Source organism: Coregonus lavaretus (genome assembly GCF_964263955.1).
Source record: "Coregonus lavaretus genome assembly, chromosome: 27".
Classification (NCBI taxonomy): Eukaryota; Metazoa; Chordata; class Actinopteri; order Salmoniformes; family Salmonidae; genus Coregonus; species Coregonus lavaretus.
The window spans coordinates 14,713,106-14,727,616 of NC_140014.1; the positions used below are offsets into that span (position 1 = coordinate 14,713,106).

Below are 14,511 nucleotides of genomic sequence, written 5' to 3' on the forward strand. Positions count from 1 at the left end.
GTTTGTGGGTTCGATAAAAATAATGTATGTGCTAACTGTAAGTCGCTCTGGATAAGAGCGTCTGCTAAATGACTAAAATGTAAATGTAAATACCAGCCATTAATATGAGCCGTCCTCCCTTCAGCAGCCTCCACTGATGTAATGCATCTGGTGAAAATGTGCTCAGTAGAATCATGCCCTGTTTTTGATGGGGGCTGGAGGGGAGGGGTAAGGTCTATTTGTCACCCTTCCCTTGCCCTCATTAACATCCCTAACTCCAACCCCCTCCACTCCCCCTCTTATCTCCTCCTCTCCTCTCTTCTCCTCTCCCCCTCTCCAGCGAAGGCACGCCTGTTTTAACAGTGATTCCACACGACACTCCCCCTAGGCTGGATTCTCCCTGTGTTCCAGTGGAGCAAAACCCCGGTCCCGCTTCTCTGTGACGCACATAGTCTTGTATAGTCTTCTGGGCTCAGAGGCTGGGGTACTGGGGTGTGCTTCCAGAGCTTATTTTAAAAGGGCCATAGCATTAAAATGAGTAATGTGCATATAGCTCTAGCTAGTTATTTTTTCATGCTCTGGACAATATGTGACCTGATTCAGGGTCGTGGGCGTTTGACTCTATTATGGTGACAAAACAGAATCAGCCTTTGTAGACCAATGATAGACATCAGTGTTTCACCTACATTAATTTAGCAGCGGTGCCCCCGCTGCTATATCGTTGCCGCCACTCCAACAAATGGTGACTACAATGGCGCCGGAGGGGATGGCTGCCGTTTTACGGGCTCCTAACCAACTGTGCTATTTTTAGTTTTTTCCCTTTGTTTGTAACTTATTTTTCAACTTATTGGGTACATAATGTTGCTGCTACCGTCTCTTATGACCGAAAATAACTTCTGGAAATCAGAACAGCGATTACTCACCTCGAACTGGACAAAGATATTTTCTTTAACAAGTCCGACGTGAAGGATATACTGCTTTCTCGGGAACGGGCCCAAACCCCGTCATTTGCGTGAAGAAAAGACGGAGAAAAGGGGGCGGAGGTCGGGCTGCCTTCTGAAAATTCATAGGCGAGTGAGTAAACCTCCACTACCACCGCTCTATTGGCCAATGTGCAATCATTGAAAAAAAATGGATGATCTACGATCAAGAATATCCTACCAACGGGACATTAAAAACTATAATATATTCTGTTCACTGAGTCGTGGCTGACAAATGACACGGATAATATAGAGCTGGTGGGATTTTCCATGCATTGGCAGGACAGAGAAGCTACGTCTGGTAAGATGAGGGGCGGGGGTGTGTGTCTATTTGTCAATAACAGCGATGTCTAATACTAAAGAAGTCTCGAGGTATTGCTCGCCTGAGGTAGAGTACCTTATGATAAGATGTAGACCACACTATCTACCAAGAGAGTTCTCATCTATATTATTCGTAGCTGTCTATTTACCACCACAAACCGATGCTGGCACTAAGACCGCATTCAACAAGCTGTATAAGGCCATAGCAAACAAGAAAATGCTCATCCAGATGTGGTGCTCCTAGTGGCCGGGCAAACTTAAATCCGTTTTACCTAATTTCTACCAGCATGTCACATGTGTAACAAGAGGAAAAAAAACTCTAGGCCACCTTTACTCCACACAGAGACGCATACAAAGCTCTCCCTCGCCCTCCATTTGGCAAATCTGACCATAATTCTATCCTCCAAAAGTACCAGTGACTCGCTCAATACGGAAGTGGTCAGATGAAGCGGATGCTACGTTACAGGACTGTTTTGCTAAAAAAGACTGGAATATGTTCCGGGATTAATCCAATGGCATTGAGGAATATACCACCTCAGTCATCGGCTTCATCAATAAGTGCATCGACGACGTCGTCCCAACAGTGACCGTACGTACATATCCCAACCAGAAGCCATGGATTACAGGTAACATCTGCATCGAGCTAAAGGCTAGAGCTGCCACTTTCAAGAAGCGGGACACTAATCCGGATGCCCTCAGACAAACCATCAAACAGGCAAAGCGTCAATAAAGGATCAAGATTGAATCCTACACCGTCTCTGACGCTCGTCGGATGTGGCAGGGCTTGAAAACTATTATGGACTACAAAGGGAAACCCAGACACGAGCTGCCCAGTGACGCGAGCCTACCAGACGAGCTAAATGCCTTTTATGCTCGCTTCGAGGCAAGCAACACTGAAGCATGCATGAGAGCACCAGCTGTTCCGGACGACTGTGTGATAACGCTCTCGGTAGCTGATGTGAGCAAGACCTTTAAACAGGTCAACATTCACAAAGCCGCGGATTATCAGGACACAAAGCACGCGTGGACCAACTGGCAAGTGTCTTTACTGACATTTTCAACCTCTCCCTGAATGAGTCTGTAATACCTACATGTTTCAAGCAGACCACCATAGTCCCTGTGGCCAAGGAAGCGAAGGCAATCTGCCTAAATGATTACCGCCCCGTAGCACTCACGTTGGTAGCCATGAAGTGCTTTGAAAGGCTGGACATGGCTCATATCAACAGCATCATCCCGGATACCCTAGACCCACTCCAATTCGCATACCGCCCCAACAGATCCAGAGATGACGCAATCTCAATCGCACTCCACTCTGCCCTTTCCCACCAGGACAAAGAAGACAAAGAACACCTATGTGAGAATGCTGTTTATTGACTACAGCTCAGCGTTCAACACCATAGTGCCCACAAAGCTCATCACTAAGCTAAGGACCCTGGGACTGAACACCTCCCTCTGCAACTGGATCCTGGACTTCCTGACAGGCCGCCCCCAGGTGGTAAGGGTAGGCAACAACACGTCTGCCACGCTGTGCTTAGTCCCCTCCTGTACTCCCTGTTCACCTACGACTGCGTGGCCAAACAAGACTTCAACACCATCATTAAGTTTGCTGACGACACAACAGTGGTAGGCCTGATCACCGACAATGATGAGACAGCCTATAGGGAGGAGGTCAGAGACGTGGCAGTGTGGTGCCAGGACAACAACCTCTCCCTTAATGTGAGCAAGACAAAGGAGCTGATCGTGGACTACAGGAAAAGGCGGGCCGAACAGGCCCTCATTAACATCTACAGGGCTGTAGTGGAGCGGGTCGAGAGTTTCAAGTTCCTTGGTGTCCACATCACCAACGAACTACCATGGTCCGAACACACCAAGAGAGTCGTGAAGAGGGCACGACAACACCTTTTCCCCCTCGGGAGACTGAAAAGATTTGGCATGGGTCCCCTCAAAAAGTTCTACAGTTGCACCATCGATAGCATCCTGACCGGTTGCATCACCACCTGGTATGGCAACTGCTCGGCATCTGACCGTAAGGTGCTACAGAGGGTAGTGCGTATGGCCCTGTACATCACTGGGGCCAAGCTTCCTGCCATCCTGGACCTATATACTTGGCGGTGTCAGAGGAAAGCCCAAATAATTGTCGAAGACTCCAGTCACCCAAGTCATAGACTGTTCTTTCTGCTACTGCACGGCAAGCAGTACCGGAGCGCAAAGTCTAGAACCAAAAGGCTCCTTAACAGCTTCTACCCCCAAGCCATAAGACTGCTGAACAATTAATCAAATGGCCACCCAGACTATTTCCAATTTGTTTTTACACTGCTGCTACCCGCTGTCTATTATCTATGTATAGTCACTTTACCACTACCTACATGTACATATTACCTCGACTAACCTGTACCCCCGCACATTGACTCGGTACCGGTACTGGCTGTATATAGCCTCGTTATTATTATTTTATTGTGTTACTTTTTATTATTTTTTACTTTAGTTTATTTGGTAAATATTTTCTTAACTCTTTCTTGAACAGCATTGTAAGTAAGCATTTCACGGTAAGGTCTACACCTGTTGTATTCGGCACATGTGACAAATAAAGTTTGATTTGATGTGATTTGATTTGAAATGGAGAATGGAGAATGGAGAGAGAATGGAGAATGGAGAGAGAGAGAGAAACTTTGAAGCAAGGCTAAAAGCTATCAGCAAGAAAGAGAGAGCGATATTTTCATGTGGCTTGGTATGTGTGGGCTTCAAATTAATATGCATATACAGTATGTGTGTCATTGTGCATTAACAAGCATGATTGTGTGCATGTGTGTTTATGTACATATATATGGTCTCTTGTCAGGGTGAATGACAGTACTAATCTTGATTGACACATGATGTCTAGTTAGTAGTAGATTGGGAAGGGGAGAAAGGAGCCTCTCCAGAGATCCCCCCCCCCCCCCCCGTTTCCTCACGGACCACATCATTATCATCTGACCCCCAGGTAGCCCCGTCCCCTGTTTCCAGGGCTACGCTGGGAGGAGGTGGGGCAAGAGAGAGCGGGAGGGGTCAGTGACTGCTTCCCCACATTACTTCCACCAGCCTCCTCCAGCTCCTAAAATAAAACATAGTTATTCATGAGTATTCATGAGTATTCCTCAGTCTCCCTCACTTTCACTCAGAAAGATAGGAATGGATGTAGATAGGGAAAGACAGACAATGTGAGAAAACCAATGACATGACTGGAGGTTTTCAGATGAAAGAAGGTTGAGAATCTCCCTGACGTTTCCTGTCTCCACCTCTGCCTTGGAGCCTCCTGTCGGTCTGTCTGTCTCGCCTACAAAGCAGAAATGGACAGAGAGGAAGAGAGGAAGGGAGGAAGAGAGAGAGGAAGTCCTGATTGCCTAAGGCTCTTTTGCCACTCCGCTCTACCTCACACTGAAAGCGTCCCTCTACTCCCCTCCATCCTCTTCTGTGTTTTCCCATCCTTCATGGCCTCTCCTCTATGCTTTCCTCTCTTCACCTCCTTTCCCTTACTCTCTTCTATCCTCTGTCTTGTCCTGACCTCTCCCCGCCGCTGCTCTCCTCTCCACCCCCAGAAAGACCACGCTGTGAAACATTAGTGCCAGGCTAGCGTTAGCGCTCCGCTGTGCTTACTCTCTCTCCTATTTACCGGCTCAGCATCTCCGTGCTGATAATGCAGGGATACCGACGCCTTATCGCCTCCTGATGACATATTGGGCTCACAGCGTGTCGGCGGCGATCCGTCCCATCCCGCCGTGCTCCCTATCTACCCTACCTGATCCCTGGAGGGAAAATAAAAAGCTGTCCTGCTGAGCGCCGTGCCAGAGACACAGCCGTGGATATCTCTTTAACAGAGTGCCAGCGTGTGTGGCTAAAGAGACGCTATCGTCCTCACTCATCACTGCTCACATTACCTGGCAGGACAGAGGAAGCTTGGAGCTGGGAGAGTAAGGCCTCTAGCAGTGGGATGGGAAGGTGGTTGGAGGATATAATTCAAAGGTCTATCCAATACTATGATACTCTATGGTAGACCACAGGAGATACTGTATGGTAGACCACAGGATGTCAAGTGGGATTTGGATATTTCCAGTTGGCCGAAAGTCAACAAACAAACAAACCTGTAGTGTCCTCCTCTCACGTCCTTTGAATATTGTACAATACGGACAATCCCATTCTCTCATGTGAACTCTACTTAAAGGTATCAGCTATAAAGGCTTTATAAAGGGTTTGTCACTAAACAAGGCCTACCCGAGAGCAAAGATCCTGGGGTTTTCCTCCCAGTCCGTGGGGCATCTCTCTGCAGCGTGTGGACAGGTTGAGGATGGCCGTGGCGGCCATGTGTGCAGCCTCCATGTCGTGGGTGTAGTCGAAGCTGCTCTTACTACAGGTGGAGCTGGCGCTGCTGCCTCCCCCTCCGCCCCCTCCTCCACAGCTCAGGCTGCTACTGCTGCTGCTGGGGGCGTAGGTACTGTTCGGGCTGCTCGCTGAGCTGGAGTTCTTACAGTAGCGCTTGACTGGAGGACACAAGCACACAGAGATAGGGATAGTTCATCCACAAGTATAGAGACATACACTGCATGGAAATACTCTTACAGTAGTTTGGCTTTGGGGGATGCATTCAACAATAAAGAATTTGGGAGGTAAAAATATTGGTGAATTTGGAAATACTGGGCAAAAATACAATGAATCTGTGGAGAAAAAAGGCTTGGAATACAGACCATTCATAAACCAAACCACAGAGGCAAGGATATTCATTATTCTACTGACACACAATATTCATATTGACTACCTGAATAAAGTAGGAACAGATACAACTGAAGTGCCAGTAAGATGGGCTGTACCATCATATCCTTTGGGAGAGGTGTCCCTGCCTTGGAGCTTGGGTGCGATGGCCTGTTTGCCATAGACATTGTTGCTGTGGCTGCTGTCTGTGAAGCTGCTGTAGTCAAAGCTGGTCTTGGAGTACTTCTCCAGCTCCTTGGCCAGGTTGGAGCGTGGCGTGCTGGTGGACACGTTGTTCTTGTAGCCGTACTGAGGGATCTCCAGCTGTTTCACAAAGCACATAGGCCTGGAAAATAAACCACGAGGGGGCGTAGGTTGGACAGAGCAGAGGCACCAAACATCACGCAGTGCAGGGGAGGTGGGAAGGGAGGAGAGGGGGCAGGGAGAGGGGAGGGGAACATAGCCAAGGGAAAAGGTTTTGGCAACAGTCAACTCTAGCTTAAGAGAATCCTTGGATTTAGCTTTTAGTTAATCTAAGCTACATGTCTATGCTGTCTGTTGTTGCAACACTACAATGTTTCCTGAAAATGTCTCACCCAAACACAACTCATAATTAAAGCCATGCATTTTCTCTGATATTATTTTTAAAAATGTTTTCATCTAAAAACTATCAGAGCTTGAATTAGTGATGCAGTCTAATTGGATAGAAATGTTATATCTACCATTGCATATCAAAAAAACTTTTGTTGAAATGATTCGGCTCTTTGAAACCCAATAAAGGCTTTCACTTCATAAACAAGAAACTGAACGTAGAGTGTCTACAAACTCTAACTGTCTGAGAGATCAAAAGATAAAGAAATCAAACAGACATAGAGAAACATTTTAATCTATAATACAGTAATTAAGAAAACCTTCCAACACTGACTGAATAATGCAAGCAGAGTAAGGGAGGATATAATGTAGCGCTCCATAATGGGGTCAATTCCATTTCAATTCAGGAAGAGTAAAATCATTTGAAATTGAATGAAACCCAACCCTGGTAGAGCACTTGAGGATAAATAAATTAATATATTCAGGCCGTTGGACCAGTGAGGTGTTCCCTATGGAAGCTGAGTGTGATGTGGTGTGGTGAGCAGTGAACAGTACCTGAGCACGCGGTCAGAGCCCTGGTTAGACTTGGAGGAGCCGTCGCATCCTATGCTCTTCTCCTGGGCTTTAGCCAGCTTCTCTGCTGCAGCGATGGGACACCCCGATAGGCTGAAAGGACAACAGAGGGGTGATGAGTAAGACAACCAGTAATGGAGGTGAGACTGATCATATCTGAACCAATATAATGGTTCCATTCAATGCATCTCTGACCATCTGTCTGTATGTCTGTCTTTCTGCCTGCCTGTCTGTCAGTCTTTCTAGGAATGGAGGTGTCTGCCTGCCTGTCTGATTATCCATCTGCCTGCCTACCTTTCAACAAGTTTTTTGGTTAATTTCCAATATCATTAATTTTCATCAAACGTTTTAAATAACAACAACGCAGTTGGTTATTATAACAGATTGCTTTTTTTTGGTTGAGTGGCTTCAGAGTATAAACACAATCCTGTCCCTGCTACCCAATCCACACACACACACCGGCCAAACAACCTCCCAAAACACACACACCAACCTCCCAAGGTTAATAAAGGATCTATTATTGCAGCACAGCTGCTTGAGATACTGCCAATCAACCACATTTAACAAAGGCCCTCGTCATTATTTATCATTTCACAAATTCTTCTTTGTAAATGTCGTCAAGTGTAAAGAGACTTTAAGTCCCAGTGGAGAGGTTATTTAGATCATGGCCCTGTGCCAGCGCTGGTGGAGTGAGAGGTGTCTTCTTGAGGTGTGAGTATCAGTTAGTAGGTGTTCATTTAGGTGTGTGTGTGTTTTGCAAGTGTGTGTGTGTTAGTGCACATGACTGTCTGAGAAGTTGAGTGTGTGTATGTCTGTGTGTGTATGTAATGTGTATCTGTGTGTGTGAACGTGTGTGTGCATGCCTGTCTGAGTGTCAGTGTGTGAGTGACACTGTGCTCAGCAAGAGAGAGCTCCAGTCTTCCCAGGTCTGTAGCCTTCCTGCCCTCCTGCAAGAGTGGTAGAGAGGTGCTAATGGCTGCTGCTACACCCTGACTCTCACAACATCTGCTGTGGGTGACACTCCACTCCTTCTCATCTCTCTCTCTCTCTTTCTCTCTCACCTCTCTGTCTCTAGCTGTGTGACAGGAGAGGGGAGCACACGGCTATTTCAGTTCCACCCTCAACACCCACACCCCTACACACAGCTTCTCTCCCGGAAACCTTGATGTGTGGATTACAGCATTTCAAGTGTGACTCCAGATTTAGCATTAGATAAGCAACCACATAATTAGGTATGGTGGTGGTAACTGAGATATCCAAAGCCAACTACTTTTGTAAGCCCCTTTCCCATCGCAATCAATAAAAATAGTGACACAATATACAGACACAAAATTATTGGCAAGTTGATGATACAATTGGAAAATAAATAAATGAATCAATAAACACATGAGCAAATAAATAGAATATAAACAAAATGAAAACAATTATGAGGAATATCCAGTAAAAAAATTAATAAAGAAAATATACTTATAAAGAGGAAAGAAACCAGGATAAAGTAACAACCCGTCATTGGAGGGAAAAAATAAAAATCTCCTACTGAATAAAAGGTGGACGTAACACAGATGATTCTGGCATTTTCCAAGATGGCTGCCGGTCCTGTTGGTCGACTCACCTTCTGTGGGAGTTCCTGTTGCTATTGACATGGCCGCGTCCCGTGCAGCCCAGTGTAGGACACTTAAGAACATTCTCATACATAGCAAGGACTTCACAGAGACAGACAAACAGACAGACAGGAGAGCGATAGAGAGAGATAGGGAAGGTTAGAAGCCCCACAACCAGACAGTATCATTAGTGGGTAAAAGTGTGAGCAGCTTGGTATAATCATCCTCATCATCATTAGAATCTGTCCCAGCAATTTGAAATGACCTCCTTCCTCCTCCCTATAGAGCACTACAGACTGAAAGGGCAGACAGTGTTTTTTATTGTCACCATACTGGTTTCACTGGTATAGTCTTTTGAGAAGAAGCCATCTAATATCCCTTTTATACACAGACCAGCTTTTTCACATATCTGAAAGGGGTATGGGGTAAAACACATGGAAAAATAAAAGCCACCTAAAGACCTTGTCGTGATTCCTGCATTTTCACAGACCCTGTAACCAAAATACAGGTATTGGATCTGTGTGAATGGTTCTCTGCTTTTTTGCAGGTAAATTCCTTAACACTTCCATTGTTTAACACATCCCTAATTTGAACTGAAAACAGCCCCCATGGTTTAACAACACCTCCCATCCGTCCCAATTTGCCAGTTACCCACTGATATGTATAAAAGGGGTATACCTACAAATAAGTGGTAAATAAGGGGCTGTTTCAAAGGGGTCATATAAATATTGCCGTATTTCTTTTACAGGTAACATACCAAATATTCTGTCTGAAATGGGTACAAGAATGCTAGCCTAGGACATAGCCAGATAAAGAAAACAGAGGCAGCTTGAGGCATGCAGAGAACAGAACAAGTAGCCAACGGACAACGACCATGCAACAGAAGACATGCAAGTAATCCACGGATCGTGCCAGACACATACAGTATATTTATTTCTCTATACACCGTATACACTGTAGATTATACTCTTTGTTATCGTCCACCCATTTTTAGATATTCCTGCCTTCAATAGCATTTACCATTAAAACAGTCAAATTGGTTTATTCAATTGGTTTTAATTGGTTTATTCGGATCCCCATTAGCTTTTGCAGAAGCAGTAGCTATTCTTCCTGGGGTCCATACAACAATATAAAACACGACAAGTAACAAAACACAAATAGACAAGAATAGTCACTCAATTTTAAAATACAACGATACACAAACAATACAACTGAAGAAAAATGTGTAGATTGTGTGTGTTACAGTGTGATAGTGTGTCTCTGTGTGTGTCTGTGTCATTTCACAGTCCCCGTTTTGCAATGAGATGTTGTTTTATCTATTTCTTTAAGGTCATTTTACTTTGCTTGAGTAATTGGCGATCATGGCTCTGTGTAATGCTGTTCATTGCCGTGAATTTGTTTTGGACTTGGGGACTGTGAAGAAACCCCTTGTGGCATGTGTTGTGGAGTATGTATGGGTGTCTGAGATGTATGTTATTTGATTATGCAGACAATATGGATTTTTCATCACAGTAATTTTTCTCATAAAAACTAGAAGAGAAGCAGTTAATCTCTCGTCAACCCTCAACCAGAAAAGACTGGAATGCATGTTGTTGATGTTAGTTCTGTATGTACAGTTAAAGGCATGATGCTCTGTTTTGAGCCAGCTGCAGTTTTGCTAGATCGTTCTTTGCTGCACTTCACCATATTACCAGACAATAATCAAGATGGGACAAGACCAGAGCCTGAACAACTGGTACAGTTGATTTTTGTGTCAAAAGCACAGAACATTGGGGCCTCCCGAGTGGTGCAGTGGTCTAAGGCACTGCATCGCAGTCCTAGAGGCATCACTACAGACCTGGGTTTGATCTCAGGCTGTACCACAAACGGCCATGATCGGGAGTCCCATAGGGCGACGCACAATTGGCCCAGCTTCGTCTGGGTTAGGGGAGGGTTTGGCCAGGGGGGCTTTCCTTGGCTCACAGCGCTCTAGCGACTCCTTGTGGTGGGCAGGGTGCCTACAGGCTGACCTCGTCAGTTGAACAGTGTTTCCTCCGACACATTGGTGCGGCTGGCTTCCAGATTAAGCGGGCGGGTGTTAAGAAGCACGGTTTCCTTATTTAGAATGTCAGTGAGCTCACTGGCTTTGGGTGCTGACATGTAGAGTGTGGAATCATCCACATACATTGTCATTCTAGCTTGGTGTAAGACTAGTGGCAAATCATTTGTAAAAATAGAGAAGAGTAACGGCCCAAGGCAACTGCCCTGAGGGACACCGCACTTTACATATCTGATGTTAGAAAAGCTTCCATTGAAGAACACTCTCTGGGTTCTATTGGATAAATAACTATCCAACCATGTGATGGCAGGTGATGTAAAGCCATAGCAAGTGAGCTTTTTCAATAACAATTTATGATCAATAACATCAAAGGCTGCACTGAAATCTAACAATACAGCTCCAACTATCAACATACTATACATTTGTTCTAACCAATCATCAGTCATCTGAGTCAGTGCAGTACAAGTTGAGTGCCCTTCTCTACATGTCTACTGAAAGTCAGTAGTTAACTCCATCAGTTGAATAAGAACAGGCAGCAAACTGATTATTACTTTGGCTTCCTTCCACGCCTGTGGACACACACTCCTTTAGGCTTTGGTTAAAGATATAGCAATAGAGGTGGAAGTACAGTCTGCTCTCCCCACGGCAGCCAATTAGAGTAATGATCTATCTACGGACGTCTCTAAGAGGACCCGGTTGAGAACCACCAGAGGGTAGGGGGGTGAGGAGAGGGGCCAGACAGACGCCCCGCTGTATGGGTTAAAACTGCTCTTTGCGTCAGCTTCATCATTATCACCCCCTTACACTCTGACCCTCGTCATCCTCACTCTCTGGCAAACTAATTAGAGCTCAGAAGAGCTAATTGGGCAAGGCCCTCCACCTCAACACGCCGAGAGCCAACACATTATATTGGATTATATCACTACTCTCCCTGACCATGACAAAGAGACAGTTATAATGACTGGAAATGGTTGGATTTGCCTGTCCTCATTCACTGTATGCTTAGAGCATTCCTGAAAAGTGTATGCTACAAAGGTATTGTGTTGTGTACTCTCATTCGTAGGTACATCACTTTCAGGAACAAAAACAAAGATCTGTTATGAGGGGATTAAATATTAAAAATTCAACAATGAGCAAACACGAAAATGAATTCGTAACGTCGCTTCATTTTCACATCCTAGATTTCCCTAGGAAGTGTCTTGTGCACTGTGTGATTGCTAAATGAAGACCATGGATTAATAATGTATTGTCCACTCAGCACTGTGAATGTGTTAATAGGAGGGCAAGCTTTTCCCACGGCTCTGACTCATCCCTGCAGGCACTGTGATGTGTGACAGATACACCTCCCTCCCTCTGCCTCCTTGCTGTCAGCAGGTGTGGTGTGGTGTTTGTGTGTGTGTGTGTGTGTAGAGGACATTTGAGTCTGTCTTTACTGAGAGGCTATTGACCACCGATGGACAGGGAGAAACTTGATGTCTAGCTGCTCCATGGCGGATAATGTCGATACCTCACACAACTGTACCAGGTCACCTTTCAACAGCATGCTGTCTCTGTATGCTCGTGCCCGCACGTGTGTGAGTGAGTGAGTGAGTGTGTGTGTGTGATTCCCTTACAATGACCCTTTTCTGGGTAGCCACACTGTGAGTTGCAATCAGAATGAATATTATTTAATTCCAAAATGGAACATTTATATTATTTTTTCCAAAAAGTCAGCTTAATAAGGAATAGGAGAAGGAACACGGATGTTACGTCCAAAAGATCCTATGACAATCGATCAAAGCCTATTCCAAAATCCATTTTGGGGTTTGCACCCTCAAGGTCAAAAACTTTCACCATCCTAAACCTCTAGGAGTACACATTCAGATCTCAGACCTTGGTGCTATAACTAGGCTATAACTAGACCCAGGAGTTTTTCCTGGTAAGGTCACAAGGTCAGGGAAAACTCTTGGCTCTAAGCATGGTACTCAAAGTAAGAAAATACATGTCTGATAACTGGGTACTTTATAAGGCCATGTCTTATGTTAAATTATTTCTGTGCCATTATAAAACAGGCCTATTTTATTTTAATCGCAGTCTGGGTCATGGCAGATCATAACTTAATCTTCTGACTCTGGGTTAATGGCACGTGTTAAAGAGAGTTTATTGAGAAGTTTGCACAAGGTGAATGAGACCAAATAGCTGGGGTGAAAACTCCAGACGGAGAGTCTTTGCCTAATCGCTGAGGGATAATGTTTATCGTCGCTGCAGTTGATCTGCTGCAAAAAGCCTCAATAATTATATTTTATTCAACTGATTTTAATTGAGCAAAGAATACAAATACATTTATGGGGTTTATTGTGTGGTAGAGATTGATAGGCGTACTCAGTCTTACTCACTGCTGGTGACTATAGCCAGACAGAGACAGTTGATTTTTCTACAGGCACTTAACAGTTTTACCAAGCAGAAGATAGTTTTATAAATCATGATCTTAAATATATCTTACTTTGTGAGGTCAACATCATATGAATTTAGGGAGTCAAAGTACAGTAACATGCAAGAAAATAGCTTAAGTAAAATAAATGATCTGAATCCAACAGTGGGTGGGAATTTCAAGTGCTGTGAAGTACTGGCTGTTGGTCAGTGAGAATGAGTGATGTATACTCATTGATAGACAGTGCTAGAACAGTCCCACCATTCACCGCTATACTCTGCCATCCATCTCTGAGGCCTTGTTTCCCCCCTATCATTAGACAATAGACTGGACAGGTAATCAGTCATAGACTAACACAAGCAAATCCATGACCCCATGCATGCTAAGGTCACGCCAGGAGAGCAGCTGTAGCCCACACTCCCCACCTGACTAGCAAACACAGAGCAGCCATAACAAATGTGGAACAGCCACAATAAACCCACACCATTCAGACAGAAACAAAGAGAAACTAAAACATGCAGACCTTGCAATGCAAAACAATACATCAAACAAACCCTGCAATAAACTGAGAGCCACTGGCTTTGTAACCAGCAGAGTTAGGGTCAATTCAATTTCAATTCCAGAATTTGACTTGTGGTTTATCGCCTAAACAGACTGAACTGAAAGTGAATTTACCCCAGAATGGTAAACTTGAGTAAAGTGTGTATGTGCAGTGCTTACTTTCAGGTGGCACCCTGTCTTTGTGTGGACAGCCAGACAGGCTCCGATGGTGAGGGTACAACCCCGTCACGTGACCCGTGCCATCACAGCCCGGCGTCGGGCACCGGCTCTCTTTCTTGTCTCCACGCGATGAATCTGAACACACAAAAACATGGGGGTAGAGAGAGAGAGGGGGGAGAGATATATATAGATAGAGAGAGAGAGAGAGAGAGAGAGAGAGAGAGAGAGAGAGAGAGAGAGAGAGAGAGAGAGAGAGAGAGAGAGAGAGAGAGAGAGAGAGAGAGAGAGAATTAGCTTGCTTCATTGAAAGCAGCACATTTTAACACTTCCAACAAACTCACTGACCCTGGCAGAATGAAGTGAAAGTCATTGTGAACAGTGTGCTGCTAATGCGAGAATGCTTGTAACCACAGCAACAAAACAACGTCATTTGAAGAATTGTTGAGGCTAAAACGGTATCACAAACCTGCCACTGATTTCAATAAGCCACATGGGATATTGCGGGAACATAACATAAGGTTAGCTATATCATCGCCATAGTAACAGAACATATTTCACACCACTTGACAAAGTCAT

The 14,511-nt window shown here is 44.9% G+C and overlaps 1 protein-coding gene across 1 annotated transcript in view; it reads right to left on the reverse strand.

The window, feature by feature from the left end:
* Positions 1-14,511, reverse strand: part of LOC311102607 (myelin transcription factor 1-like protein) — a gene marked incomplete at both ends in the record, with an annotated part of 591,893 nt that overhangs the window by 16,805 nt on the left and 560,577 nt on the right. Inside the window, 6 exons of the mRNA XM_084143976.1 lie at positions 4,255-4,371; positions 5,529-5,794; positions 6,122-6,348; positions 7,149-7,259; positions 8,779-8,869; positions 13,936-14,070. Of these exons, the coding sequence (XP_084000102.1) occupies positions 4,255-4,371; positions 5,529-5,794; positions 6,122-6,348; positions 7,149-7,259; positions 8,779-8,869; positions 13,936-14,070 (947 nt within the window). The remainder of the gene's footprint in view (positions 1-4,254; positions 4,372-5,528; positions 5,795-6,121; positions 6,349-7,148; positions 7,260-8,778; positions 8,870-13,935; positions 14,071-14,511) is intronic.